This window comes from Centruroides sculpturatus, unplaced genomic scaffold (assembly GCF_000671375.1).
Source record: "Centruroides sculpturatus isolate CEXI.00-Female unplaced genomic scaffold, Cexi_2.0 scaffold1089, whole genome shotgun sequence".
Classification (NCBI taxonomy): Eukaryota; Metazoa; Arthropoda; class Arachnida; order Scorpiones; family Buthidae; genus Centruroides; species Centruroides sculpturatus.
This window is the reverse complement of record NW_019385345.1, coordinates 41,423-56,753: the sequence shown is the minus strand read 5'-3', so window position 1 is coordinate 56,753 and position 15,331 is coordinate 41,423. Positions and strand designations below refer to the sequence as shown.

The 15,331-nt window shown below is 34.4% G+C and overlaps 1 protein-coding gene and 2 pseudogenes across 1 annotated transcript; all 3 read left to right on the top strand.

Moving 5' to 3' along the window:
- The first annotated feature begins 3,357 nt into the window (after positions 1-3,357).
- LOC111637914 (carboxypeptidase N subunit 2-like) lies at positions 3,358-6,039 on the top strand. Its single transcript, XM_023383522.1, has one exon. The coding sequence runs from the start codon at positions 4,484-4,486 to the stop codon at positions 5,945-5,947; it is 1,464 nt and encodes a 487-aa protein (XP_023239290.1). The 5' UTR covers positions 3,358-4,483; the 3' UTR covers positions 5,948-6,039.
- Positions 6,040-8,351: 2,312 nt separating this feature from the next.
- LOC111637915 lies at positions 8,352-9,290 on the top strand (annotated as a pseudogene).
- A 505-nt stretch (positions 9,291-9,795) lies between these two features.
- Positions 9,796-10,677, top strand: LOC111637906 (annotated as a pseudogene).
- The last annotated feature ends 4,654 nt before the right edge of the window (positions 10,678-15,331 follow it).

Sequence of the window (15,331 nt, the reverse complement as noted above, 5' to 3'; positions counted from 1 at the left end):
CCCCTAGCATTTTTAGGGTGATTCATCTCTCACCTCCTGGCCTCACCATTGTGTGCCTGGCTGAACCCATAATGGGATTGCTAAAAGATGTCCTTGTAATATCCATAGAACAGAGTTAAAAAAGTTACTGCCTTGCACATGATAACACTTTTCCCGTGATAAACTGAGACTACAGTTCCACTGCCATTACTGAAATTCTGGACAGAAGTTAAATCATCACCTTCACATAACTATACTGTTGGCTATTAAAATTGCTACACCAGGAAGGAAAGCAAATAGCAGAATGTTTATTGCACACATAGAGTATAATGGAGGAAATACGTGATTAAATTGACAAATAATCTTGAGGTACAGAATGCTCGACATGTATCTTTCATGAAATTTTGTGATTGTTGCATGCAATCTTCATGGTGTAGCAATTTTAATGGCCAGCAGTGTATTTTCTCCTGAAAATTTATGTGAACATTTCAAAATGAACAGGTATGTTTATATGAAATCGCAATATTCAGAAGATTGCATTCAAATTCTTCAAATTTAATTGTTTTGATGCTAAAAATGAGTGTTAAAAAATTGGAAAATTTGACAAAACGATATGAATAACCTTACTCTAAATGTTTTGAAATAATCAGTTTAATGTATACTTATTTATGTAAAAATGCATAAAGTACATTTCTATTTATGTAATTCCATGATCAGAGAAAATTTCTGATTTTTAAGTTCTTCTACCCTGCAGCAACTAATGAAACTTTCATCATCTCTGAAGTAGAAATAGGGGAGTATAGAGAACATGGCTTGAAATCTTCAAGACAAACATGTAAACTCCTAGTTTTAAGGCCCACCAGTGGTCAACTGGATAAAACTACTGAACACTTGTAGTTTGTCAAGAGTTTGCGCCTCACCATTGAGCTAGTCACATGGAGTTTTCTGGGATTTTTTCATGTTTGTAACACTTAAATAGGGGGCAGTTTTCCATAAAAGTCCTCCTGAGAGGTATGTTCTTGGCAGATCACCCACAGGTCACATTCCCATAAACAAATAAACAAGTCCTAGTTTGAAATTGGCATTTATTTTTTTGCCAAGAGGGCCTTTTTTAATCAAGTGTGAGAGGTTTGGCCAGGAACACAATGGGGCAGCTGGATGATTAGGGAGTTTTTTTTTACTCTCTCCCCTGTGGGTAGTAAGAAGTGGCCTCTTTTATCAAGTCCGTTATGGGTATGGCCTGGCCCCACAATAGAGCGGCTGGGTGATGCGGGACGGGGCCCGATCCGGCAGTGGCGTGCCGTCATTAGAAGTGGTGGAAGCGCCGCTTCCCTTGTATTTTATTATAACCGCGTTATGTATCTTATTACAAATTTCTATACTACACGTGAAAAAAAAATAAGATTGCTATTGTATATTCGAATATTAGTGGCGGAGTGGAATCTCTGTATTGTCAGATTCCAAAAAGCCAGATTTGCGCACGCGCTTTACAGAGAACCAACCTCACCCGGTTTAGCCGGTAGAAGCCTACGACCTCGAGTCGATGCTACGCATTCCAACCCTTCCAATTCTATCCGGGCCATTAGCCGCCCGCCCGCTAGATATTTGGCCGATTACGTGAATAACGAGTAGATTTATAACTTAACCCAACCAATAAGAATTTACTATGTTTTTACGATAGTTCTGTATAGTTGACGAGAGTTAAAAAATCCATTAAAATATTTGATATATTTATTCCGCTCTCCGATTTTATATTACTCACGGATTTCGATGTTAAACCAGTGATATTACGATTTCGTATATCCCATCTATAAGGGGATATAGAAAAAACGTGTACAATTCTTGTATAATGTTAAAAATTATTTGTTACTTCGACAGCGTCGTTTACAACTAAATTTAATGAATGAGAGAGGTACAGAAAAAGGTCTAGAATTTATTTTCCTTAAATTTACGATTTATGTATCCGTTTGTCATAATAGTTTGTCTTTCCACTTTTTTCCCGAGACTACAAATATTCGAGTACAAAGTAACCGGTTTCGACTTATTTCTACTTAAGAAGTAGTTGAATAATTAAGCGATAAGGGAATTGGGAACATAAACAAAACTCTGACAAAAGAGCCAGAATATTACTTAAACAAAAGTTTAACCGAACCAATCTATAGCCGAGTACAGTGGGAACTGATTTCTTCGAAATACTGTATTAGATGTAATAAAGACAGAAATTTTTTCAGTTCGACGAGAGTGACCGGAAAGTTGTAAATTTTGGAAATTTCCGTGGACACCTGGTCTTAAGACGAATTAGTTAGAAAACAAACGACGGACAATCTATTAAGTTTAACGTATTTAGATTTGTATAGCTATGTTGAGAAACGTTTAAAATTTACAACAACTCTGTCGCGTCCTTTGAGATATACTAGTGGTACAACAAAAGAGCCATTTGACGTTAACCGGTATCGACACCCTCGGGATTTGGCACGCATGCACCGCACGGCACACCTACCAAGATCGTCTCTGATTCAATCCACGAGTCACTGATAGGGAGCACTTTTAACTAAGAGGATTGTTTTAAGATATTCTTTACTTTTTAAATATGTTATTTTTATGTGCGTTTCTTCACAAAACTATATTCATACAATCGAATATTTTGTACCAGGTATGTATATCCACCACACATTTTATTTTAGCAAGTAAGTTTTTATAATTTAATTTGTAATTTTAGCCCTTGTATCGTGGCTAGCAATTTAGAATGTAATTGCGATAGTGAAAATTTATTTCAAAAAGTTATGGCTCGAGATCTTATAATGAAAAAGTAAACATTATTAAAAGAGAAAGACCAATGCGTAAATTAAATATAAATACGTCAACAAAAAAATTTGTTCGACATTTTCACGATAAAATTTACGAAGACGTAAAATGGCTTTGTAGAAGCATAAAAATGCAAAAATTGTTTTGTTGGCCTTGCCTACTATTTTCAAATAAAATTAGTGTGTGGAATGAGATTGTCTTTGATGATTTTAATAATTTGAGTAAAGCTGGCAAAAGACACGAAAATCCTAAATCTCGCATCGATTCTTTCGTAAAATTGAAGCAATTTGGAAATCAAAATAGAATAGAATTTAACATCAGTACACAATATAAAATATATATTGAAAATTATACCGAGATAGTTACGGCTAATAGATATATTATATTTAAATTAGTAGATGTTATCGAAGCGAGAATTGGCATTTAGAGGACGTAGAAAATCTATTAAATCTAATATAACAGAGTTAATTATACTGAACTTGCTTATTTATTAAGTGCGTTAGATAATCTATTAATTAAAAATACATTTAAAGAAAGAATAAACTGATTGCCCCTGGAAGTCGGCTTCTTACAGAAACACTACTTCCCTATCATCAAATGTCACGGCACGCCCCTGATATCCGGACAGATCACCCCCGGAAAAATTCCTGGAGATTTATCGATCTCATGTCCCCCAGAGCGGTAGGCTTCCACCTTGACAACTCGGCCAGATATTATTGTGGGGGTAATGCACAATTGTATTCACCCAAACACCAAAATGAATGACGTAATGCATATTTAAATGTCGAATTAATTAAATTGTATGTATGTAAATGATTTGTTCGAAGGCCCACCACATCCAAGTTTAAGTAATATTTTAAAATATTATTTTATTCTTGAAATTATATTTCGTTCAATATGATAAAATTCGACAAACAGGATATTCTTATCGAGGGAAATAACGAACAGGATGTTGAATTAACGACATAATTATATTTTGTAACTAAGTGATTAAAATACACCTACAAAACACCCATACGTCGTGTCTTGTATGACGTCAACTACAAGAATCTTCAGCAGGAAATCTACAGATTGCGAGTAAAAAAAAAAGATGTATTTATCAAATACAATATTTTAATTTAATAGTAATAAAAGAATAAAGTGTTTCGTCCTCCTTTACACCAAATATGTGTTGAATGGATAAAATTTCTAAGCATTAACAGTTGGTTTGCGGGTTTGCACCTCTTAGTCATACGCGAACCTGTAGAGTTTTTTTTTTTTTTTAGTTTTTTTACGCTTCTAACATGGGGAAAATTTTCTAAATATAAACCTTCCGAGATGCATTTTCCCATGGCAGACCGCCTCACGTGTTGAGTTGTATTCCATCAAACCAAACCAAATCAAATTGCAATGTGGGCAAGGCCAAACTCATAACGGAAGTAAAAAAGTCTTCTTATCACCCAAAAAGAGGAAAGAGCCGAAAGTAAAGGAAAACACGTGGGCATAATGTTTTCTCCAATAGGAAATCGAAACGACAGCTCATTAGAATGCTGTCAAGTCTTATCTGGTTTGCAAGTCACTGACAAGAGGAAACATCAGTAAAAGCAGCAACAAATTGTTACTCTCTGGTGTTAACGAACATCCTATTATACAACGTGTTCGATTATATTAAATTAAATAAAAGAACCTATTAGAAGAAAGTCTGATAAAAGGAACGGCGATGTTTCCGCACAAGATTAGGTTCGTAATCTTTTTAAATTTGATGATATCGATAAATTGTTGTGAAGATTTCTGGAAGGATTGGTTTTCTTGTTCACCAGATAACACATGTTATCTATCCGAGAAGTCGAAGGCCGAAATCGTAGGAAATACCATGACAATCATGTGCGGGAAAGATCATATCGATTTACGTTTGATGCGATGTTTGGACACCAGAAATATTCAGAAATTACAAATTAATCATTGTCACGCAACACATTTCGATGTCAGAAGTTTTGTTTCCAGCGATGCCATCACCGAAGTCAACATTTTCACTACAACGCTTCCGAAGAACTTCGAAAGTATAGCGTTTACTGATATGCCATTACTAAAAACTGTCAAGATTTCGGGGACTTCAGAGCTAGTCAACTTGACTTTAGATAATCTTCCTTCTCTCGTGGATTTGCGGGTACATAAATATACCATTAATATGCATGAAGAGCGAGATTATTTGTATGGGGCATTGAACATTCCGCCTAAACTATTTAATGAAGTTCCCAATCTTCGACGTTTGGATTTGAGTTACAATAACATTGATTCCCTTGATCAATCTGTCTTTAGGAAGCTCACTCAACTGGAATATCTGAATTTGGAGGGTAACGAAATAAAGGTATTACCGGGTAAACTGTTGAGAGGACTTTCGAATTTAAGAGTTATTTTTATTGCTTATAACCGGAAATTAAAGTCAATTCCATCTCGACTTCTGAAAGGATTGATCAACTTGACTAAATTTTATGCCGGAAACTGTTCTTTGTCTAAAATTAAAAAAGATTTATTTACCGATGCGATTAACCTGGAGATCATAGATTTAGACACGAACAAAATTGGTCATCTGCCGTCTGGAGTTTTCAAAAATAATCAGAATCTACGAGAGTTACACTGTTACGGAAATAGAATATCAACACTTCCAGACGGAATTTTCGAGGGACTTTCTAAATTGAAAACGATTATTTTGGGTAAAAATCGATTAGAAAATTTTTCTGTAGATATTTTTCGTAATTTACCGAGTCTCGAAAGTCTTAATTTAGCTGAAAATCGGATCACAAGTTTACCTGAAAATATTTTCTTTTCGCTTAACAATTTAAGGACTCTGATACTCAGTTCTAACAACCTGAGAAGTATTTCGGGTGAAATTTTTGGCAGCAGCAAACACCTGGATTATGTCAATTTGAGTAATACAAGTTTAAGTGAATGGCCCGTGATAAATTGGGCAAAATACAACTTGACTTATGTTGATTTCTCATTCAATCGTTTTGAAACTGTGAAACTTCCAATTTATACACCAAATCCTATGACATTTAGATTATCTGACTGCAAAATAGAAACTGTTTACATCGACGATGATATATACGGATTCAACACGCCTACTTATTATTTGAACAATAATTCAATTTCTTCTATACAAAGAATTAAAAACACAAATTAATCTGTACTTTGTACAAAATTAACATTTATATGCTTAGATTTTAATCTTTTTGTAGTGTATTCTTTTAGTCATTTAACTACAAATTAAAAACAATAGATGTAAAGTGTTTTGTGTAATTTTTTCTGTTATTAGATTCACTTTCCGCCCTGTGGGCACTAAGAGAGCCTCTTTTTGCAAGCCCATTATGGGTTCGGCCAGGCCCACAATGGGCTACCGGGTGGTGAGGGACGGGGCCCGACATATCCGAACGGACCACCTCCCGAAAAATTCCTGAGGAATTTTCGACCCGTTCGGATTTGAGCCCGGGTCCCCCAGAGCGGTAGGCTGCCACCTTGACCGCTCGGCCATCCGGCCGCAATTATTAGGTTTACTGTTGATTGTTTTGTTGATATTTTTAAACACACAATTGCCTATTTTGAAATGTATTTTCGTTATAGATAATTTGCGAATTTTGTTTGTACATCGTCAATTATCCGATATTTCTTATACTCGCGAGCTTTTATCTTGCAGGATATCCCACCAAACACCTCATATTTCCATTTCATTATTTAAATTAATAGTACAGTATTATTCGCATAATTTTCACGTCTTCTTTAAATCTACATAAATACGTGTCTTTCTCTTTATTGACGATTTTAACAAGCATGCGGGGAGATAGCTGCGAATTAAAATTCGTAAACACGAAGCAGCGATTAGACTAATGTACAGTAGACCCCCCTATAGCACTGGTGATAAATCCGTGTTATATGAATTCTATGTATCCAATCTAATTCCAATCTAAGTGACTCGTTGTACGAGTCACATAGATTTTACAAATACGTGAGCCGATCACAGCCTGGCACATGTATTTGTAAGATCTAAGTGACTCGTACAATTTGTGGAATTCATATAAAAACGAACGGTTGCATTATATTCCCGTCTTACAGGCTACATCACTTAATATAAAACTAACAAACATTTTATTTTAGACATATATTATATTTTAATTAATAATTCAGAACTAGGATGAATTGAAATTCACGATCACGATTAAAACAAAGGAATTAACACCACTTAGACAAAAATTAAAGCGATTTATACTAAGGTAACCCCAATCGTCCTCCATTAGGAAGGACAGTCCTTCTTTATTAAGTTCTGTCCTTTCTCAAAAAATGTCCTCCTAAATGTTTTCTTTTTCGATATTTGAAGACTAATCTGTAAATCTCCATATTTGATCGATGCCAAGCCGATCAGTTGCATGTGATGTGATGTGTTTGTATTTAACGTGATGGTTCATCAACGCTCGGCACAATTCCTTAATATCAATTGAAAGAAACAAGCAGCTCTTCGCTTGTCATTCGTCATTTGCAGACAAATAAAACCCAGAACTCACCACGTGGAGGTGGCTGCTTCAGAGTTCCACCAAGAGTTGGAAAGAATGTAACTTTATAAGCGACTGACATCACTTGTCGAGTTTCATTCGTCTTAACTCACACAATGAAAATATAATTTCCTCTTCAAATTCAACTATTCGAAACTCACCGTATCATTACTATCTAAACTAATGGATACAATATTACAACAACTAGTAATAATGAAAGAAAGAAAGCCACTAAGATGCCAGGTCGTAATAAAACGCACGTTAAGGCCACAATATTTAAAGTCATACCGAACCTCAATAAACAAAAGCAAAAAATTCTCGCCCTGCGCGAAATTTAATAAAGCGGGACACAGAAAGCCTTCTCCGCCTTTTCTCGGCGTCTTCTGTCTTCACCCGAGTGGGCCTTAAACACGCGGAACACTCGGAGGACTCTCCGTCTCCCGTCGGCCTCTATACTCGAGCGGGCCTTAAAGAAACGTGACACAGAGACCCCTCTTCGCCCCGTCGACATCTACTGTCTTCACCCGAGCAATCTTAAAGATTCGGGATACAGGGAGTCTTCTTCGCCTTTCGTCGGCGTCTCCTGTCTTTACAATGGTCACCTACAATAGAAAAAAACGAACAATACATTGTAACAATTCGTTAGGTATTGTTAGAATACATTTTTAATAATAACATTAATAAATAAAATTATAAAAATGAAATTTATAGATGTCCAGCGCACAAACTTATTTATATATATAAAAACAAAAAGTTTAAATATATTCTTTATACATCACTTAATATAAAACTATCAACAGATTTACCACAGTCCTCTTTACATCACATCGCAATCAAATGACCCGCGTAATGCCACCAGAATGCCTTTAATGTTCTCACCCCAATATCCTATAAAATAATTTGTAAAGGCTCGCTATACTCAGAATTTTTAATGTACAGTATTTCATTTTTGGAGTCTTTGAACTCTAAGCATATTTGTAAGTTATTAATTTAAAAAAAAGCAATGTTTTAACCATTTGTTTTAACCACGAATTTCTATGTGACATTGATAACCGATGATGAATCACAGAATGAATGTGATCAAATATCATCACAAACTTACGTAGCTTCTGCTTTATTTAGTGGAGAATCTGACGAGGATGATTCTGATGAGGAAGAAGTGCTACTAATCTATCAATAAAAAGGAATTTTAGAAAACGTGAAAAAGTAAGTACTGTTCCTTCTTCTTCATTAACGAAGGAAACAGTAAATCAATTTTTTGAAAATAAAGCCACATGAACGGATGTTTTCCTGACAGTTTTAGGAGAAAGTTCAATAAGCAATATTGTATTTTAAAGCAATTTGTATAGCCAACAGAAACAAAGAAATATTAAGACAGTTAGAGAAGAAGAAATGTATGGATTTCTAGGACTTCAATGTCTTTTCGGTTATCATCGTTTACCACAAACCCGTCATTATTGGTGTAGTGATATAGATTTATGCGTTCCCATTGTACGAGAAGTAATTACAAGAGAAAGGTATAAACAAATTTTATCAAACTTACATGTAAATGATAACTTATCCATTCTTCCAGATAATTAAGACAGACTATATAAAATACGACCACCTATCACTACAATTAATGAAAACTTCAAAAAATTCCGACTACCAGATCAATTTCAGAGTATAGATGAAAGCATGGTAAAATTCAAAGGACGTTCATCCCTCAAGCAATACAACTCCTGTGAACAGGTTATAAACTCTGGTGTCGTGCTGATATGTCAGGATACATATACGAATTTATAATTTACCAAGGAAAAACACATGATGATTTTAGGAAAAAAAAGTTTTGGTCTTGGTGGAAGTGTTGTTGCAAAGTTATCATCATCCCTTCATCATGGAAATTTTATAATTATAATGGATAATTATTTCACATCTCTAGAGTTGTTTGAATACAGTAATACCCCGAACTTACGCGATAGGTGGGACTGAGCGGTAACCGCGTAAGTCAAATTCACGTAAGTCGGGGTGTAATTTCGCGTATAAATACATACAAATAATTTTTAATAGGGGCCAGAGACTAAAGAAAACAATAATTTAGAAAAAAATGTTTAATAAAATCTTAGATAATACATATGTATAACAAATTAGGCCTATATTATTTTACAATTTTTTACATTTACTTGATTATTACGCCATAATTTTAACATTGTTTCCATCTCAGCGATAATGCTGTGACGTTTACGAATGACGCTTGAATTTAAAGATTGAGCATTTTTCGCAGCTTCGAGAATTTTTTCTTTGCCTTTTATAATTGTTCTGATTGACAATTCCGGTAGATCAAACTCCTTTGCCAATTCACAAATTTTCATTTTTGTATCGAAGTCTTTAATAATCGGTACTTTCGTAAAGTGAAACGAGTTAAACGAATCGTTCGAAAAGTCTAACGAAATAGGAATAACGATGACGTCATTCTCGTTTAACTGGTTCGACTTTACGAACGTACCCAATGTTGACTACATTTCAAAAATACAGTTTTTCTTTTCTTGTTTGATGTAGAAGAATTAGTTCTACTTCGTTTGGATGACATAGTAGACTCTCTCGAGTCTCCGTAGATATAACAAACACAGAAATAAATAACACAAAATAAATTGTAGCTATGTGTGGATTCCGCGCGACACATCCGAACATGTAAGCCGAACAATAGTGTGGGGGGAGTGAGTAATCAAGGGTTGCGTGGCGCTCAAACAAAAGACGAATCAACGAGATTTGAAAATCGCGTAACTCCGGGTTCGCGTAAGTCGTGGTATTACTGTACTTGAAATCACAGGGTGTTTATGCATGTGGAACTATTCGTTCAAATCGAGCATGACTTCCAAAACTAGCAAATGACAAAGACTTAAAAAGAGGAGAGTATGATTTCAGAACATCTGATTAGGTATCATATATTTCAAATGGAAAGACAATCGAAGTGTTTATTTATTGTCCAATTACAATGGAACAGAAGATGTAAATGTAAAACGCACTCAGAAGAATGGAACAAAACTAAATGTGCCAGCACCACTGGCTATCACAGAATACAATACTCATATGGGAGGAGTTGATAAAGCTGACATGCTAAAATGCTAAGATATAAGGATATGATCGAAATAGAAGATCAAAGAAATGGTGACATAGACTGTTTTTTGCAATTATAGAAATGGCTCTTGTGAATGCTTCTATAATTTTCACTGATTTGTTAGAAAAAGTTTCATTTTTGGAATTCAAAAGACAAGTAGCTCAGGGTTTATTAACAAAAGGAAGGAAACCATCTTCAAATAGAAGAAGACCAAAAGTAAAATCGTTAGATCAGACAACTGATTCATTACCAAAAAGAAAAAAAATACAGTAGACCCCTATAACGCTTAGATACGTTCCACGTTATTCGAATTTTACGTTGTAGGAATCATTAAATACATGAGCCAATCGCAGCCCGACACATGTGAAGTTTACGGCTGTTTGAAAGGTTTTCTTTTATAAAATTAACCGATTCTAGACTAATTNTTAGCATTTACGATTGTTTTTTTTGCCATTTTATAATAATTAGTAATATAAAAAGTTTTTAAAAATAAAATCTCGTAAGAGATGGCGACACAGTCACTTTTAACTTTATTGCAGGGAAAGTTACGAAATTCAGATTTTTTGTAACTGGAACGTTTAATCCTTATTTTATTGAAGAAGGGATGTGTGGAGCAGAATCGTAGACCAATGTCTCGCACTCCTCCTCCCTCCTCTCACGGAAAAGGTTATTCGTCCATCGGTAAACGTCGGCATTTTCCAAGTGAAATAGTGTTAACCTAATAAATGGTAGTAAGTAAGGCCACATTAGTTTGCTGGCCTTATTATTTTAATTATGAAACTTATCGCACACCTTTCGCATTTGTTTAATCAGCGCTTAATATTGGGATACCTTCGTGTAATAATAATTGTATTATTCTCGTAATAGTGAAAATAGGAAGTACATGCATTTCATCAATGGAAAAGGAGGCCAACATACAATACAAATTTCTTGAATACAACACTTTTTGTTTTTTATTACATTTTACTTTATATATTACTTTAAATATATTCTGAATACTTTTCTTAGGTGAAGTGAAAAATTTCAGATTTTTCTGCAAATAAAATATAAGTACTGCCTAAAATATAAGTACTATAATGCTTATATTTTAAGCAATTTTTGTCTAAATTGTCAGTAGTGTTTACTTGTCGCAATTTTTTATATCTCAGATGTATGACAAATTAAATGTATACAAACACATCAAGTCTCGATCACAAATAAAAATTTAATCCAAACTTCGATTATGTTTCTTTGAGGCTGTTTAGACGGAAATTTTGTAATGAGGGTCTTTATGTAAAAGAAGTTATTTAGCATTAAAAAGACAATAAAATCCTTATACAATGATAATAATTCTTTATAATATACAATTTTTAAACGTTTACTAAAATTTTGTGGCATACTAAATTTTTACTATATAATTTTTGGAGTTCCCGAAGACGACCACGGCTAAGGCAGGCGCCCTCTGCGCCTATTACTTAATCCATCACTTTCTATTTGCAGTGAACGTATTGTATATATGTACATATACACGCTCCAAGTTACTAAAAATTATAGATCCGTAATTTTAGAAATTAGGCGTTATGGATCATAGAAAGCGAAGTATAAATATTAATAAATTTCGTATTGAAGTTTTGCACATAAGAGGGATTTGTTTGTCTTGTTAAAACGCTTGAAGTAATAAATAACGGCTCTTACCATTAGCTGATTTCTCGGTTTATGGAAATAAATTCAATTAGTGTTATTAAACCTATGTTGAGCTTCTTTTCCATTAAAATTTAATAAAAAATAATGAATTTTCTGAATAATTCGTAACGTATAATGACTTGTCACACAGAGCCGGCCCCTACCATAGGGCAAACGGAGCAGTCGCTCCAGGCGCTAAGTCCTAGGGGGCGCCTCAGTGGTAAAAAAAATTAAAGGGTATAAATTAGGGGAAACCAAGAAGGGCGCCATAATAGGATCTCGCTCCATCCTAAAACTTGCCTCAGGCCAGCACTGTTGTCACATAACATGAATAAAGAATCTGACAAAAATTTGAAATTTGAGAAAGGAAAGGAACTTTGCAATTGGCTCATAAATGAAAGATCCTTTAATGATTTCTCAACCGTTGCATGTGTACATCATTCCCTCTTATATAAATGGTAAGTTATGTATAATCTCTTATAATTATAATCTCTCATATCAAATAATGCAGTCGCACTTACAATAATATCTGAAAGACAAAACCAATCATAAATAAAGAGAATACACTTATGAATTTAATTCGTTCCGTGACAGTAGTCGTAACTCAAATTACTCGTTTGTAAAATCAATTTTCTGCATTAAAATGAAATGCAGATTAATCCGTTTCGGACTCCCAAAACACTACAGTTTTGTTTCGTTAGATGTTTTTAAATAAGAAAAATGAAGTTATTAATTAATAACGAATAGTGTATAAAATCACAATAGAATGTACTGCAATAAAACCAGTTTTGCGGATGTTTTGGCGTTCCCTGTTTAAATCGAAAAGAAAAAATGGAAAATTAAAGAAATGAGAGACAGTAACGCAGCATGCAACACGAAAATAAACTAATAACTACGTCATTCGATTACGTCCTTTACTATAAGTTAGTCTGTCAGACATTGGAAGAGTAATACCAATGAGAAAATTACGTCAGTTTTTCATCTTTTTCTTAGACTATGGTTCGCAGTGGTGTTCGCTGCGCCAACCAGCGATTGGGTATCCAAATCTGGCCGTAACAACAATTTTAGTTCCCAACTCAGCAAAAATTCGGTGGTTTATCTCTAAAAGCTCGTAAGTTGAGGTAATACTGTATTAGAAATTTTCAAAAATTAATAGAAGGTAAGCAGATTTTTTATATTTCACGAACATTTCCGAGGAAAAAGATGAAGCGTTGTCCATTATATTTATATGGTCCTATCTTCTCTACTCTAAAACCATACGGAATAGATATTCTCGATACTTCCCAATGCACAAAGAGAGAGAACAAGAGAAAAGGTTCTTCCTCAAATTATTTTAAAGTTTATGCAAATTTTGTCGAAGCATATCTTTGGTTGAATACTCTCAAATTCATATTTCATGTGTTAATGCCAGATTATTATTGCTTTCGAGTGATGAAAATGTACAAAGAGAATGCCACCCTAGCTTCGATTATTCTTGTATTTTTTTCTACATATATTTCTCTACAATTTAGCATCTTAAAAAGAAGAAAGTTGAATTTGCATTACTCGAAATATGGTTACGAAGAAGAATACAAAATTGCAAACCGTATAGAAATGACATTAGTTGCATATTTAAGTCTGGCCTTTTTCGCTTCGTTGATAATGTCCATAATGGCCTCTTTTTCGATGTACTCGTCAATAAAAAAACTGAACGGAAGCGATTTTGAAGCCGTTCCATGTTCTGTTAACGTAGCAGTATTCTATCTGTATGCAGTAGGACAAATTCTATGTCTTCTGCTATATTTCGGCTTATGTATATTTGTTTGGTCGAAAAGGTTGGCGAATTTATCCGAAGAATTAACAAAGACAAAGATTACAATGGGCATGTTGGCAAACCGGTTACAAATCATTATGGAAAAACACACGGAGTTGTGGGAAGTTTACCAAATGTTTAGCGAAACATTTTACTGGCTGATTCCATTAGATTATACTTGTTTCCTTTATCTCAATTGTTTCCTTACTTATGGAGCTATTTTTGGACACATTGACTTTAATATGAAAATATTCTTTATAATTTTTTCTTTCCTGTTTAATGTTGGACTTATTCTTGTAGCCTGGTTACTATCAAAAGCAATGATAAAGGTGAGCATTAATTAATATTGACTTTATTTGAAAAATAATTTAATTAGTTAATTTGTAAAAATAAGTATCTTTCTGTGGTACAAAAATAGTTATTTATAAATTGACATTTTTTTTATATATTATGTAATCATATCATTTTGCATACATACATGAAAGACATCGGCCGTACAGGAGGTGTGTAGCCGTCGAAAAAAAGAGTAAAGAAAAATAGGAGGGGAAGAAGAAGGAAGAGGATGTAGACCAGGGATGTCCAAACCGCGGCCCAATATAGGTGTAAAGAAAACCGACAAATGTTATAATTTTTTTATTATTTATTTATTTCAACGGCATAAACTGAGAAAAGAAGTTTCACAAAGCCATAAACCTTTATTCGTATTTTAGTTTTGAGTGGAAATGAAATATTTTCATGTACTTGGGGATGTGTGAATGACGAAGGATTACTAAATAAAGCTGGAGTCGTGACTCAAAGGATTGTAGACAGTGGCGTACCGTGGGTGTCAGCTGCCCGGGGCGGAGGAAAATTTCGGCTTCCCTTATTTAGGTATTTCAATTTAAAAGACCAAAATTCAGTTTTGTCAGAGAACAAGTAATGAAAAATTCGGTGGTAGTGCAGCGACCTGTTTAAAATAATTCTATTGGATATTATTGATGTATATAATCGCGAATGAATCGTACAAGCAAAAAAAAGTCAACAGGTTTCGCAGGAACTCTTCGGATGAAAAAGTTACTACTCCACCTGGCGAGCCGATTCCCGGACCGTCCGGACGATAGCACTATCGTAGGTGCGATGCAAGTATAAATTAGGATGTTGCAAATTTTTACAAGATATTATTATTATTATTTATTGTGAAATTTTGCCGCTCCGTGAAAGGTAATTTTGCCGCCCCCTAAAGAGTGCCGCCCGGGGCGGGCCGCCCCTGCCGCCCCTACTACGGTACGCTACTGATTGTAGACCAAATTTGGTGAAAGGAGAGAAAGGACAAAAGATAAAAAGTTGTCAGAAAAGTTAAATAGTTCTTCTGTTAGGCAAATATTGAGTCTTAATTTTCCAACCTTTCTCACTTCTTTATCTTTTGTCCTTTCCCTTCTTTTTCCGAATTTGGCTCTATAATCCTTTGAGTCAAAACTCCAGCTTTATTTAGTA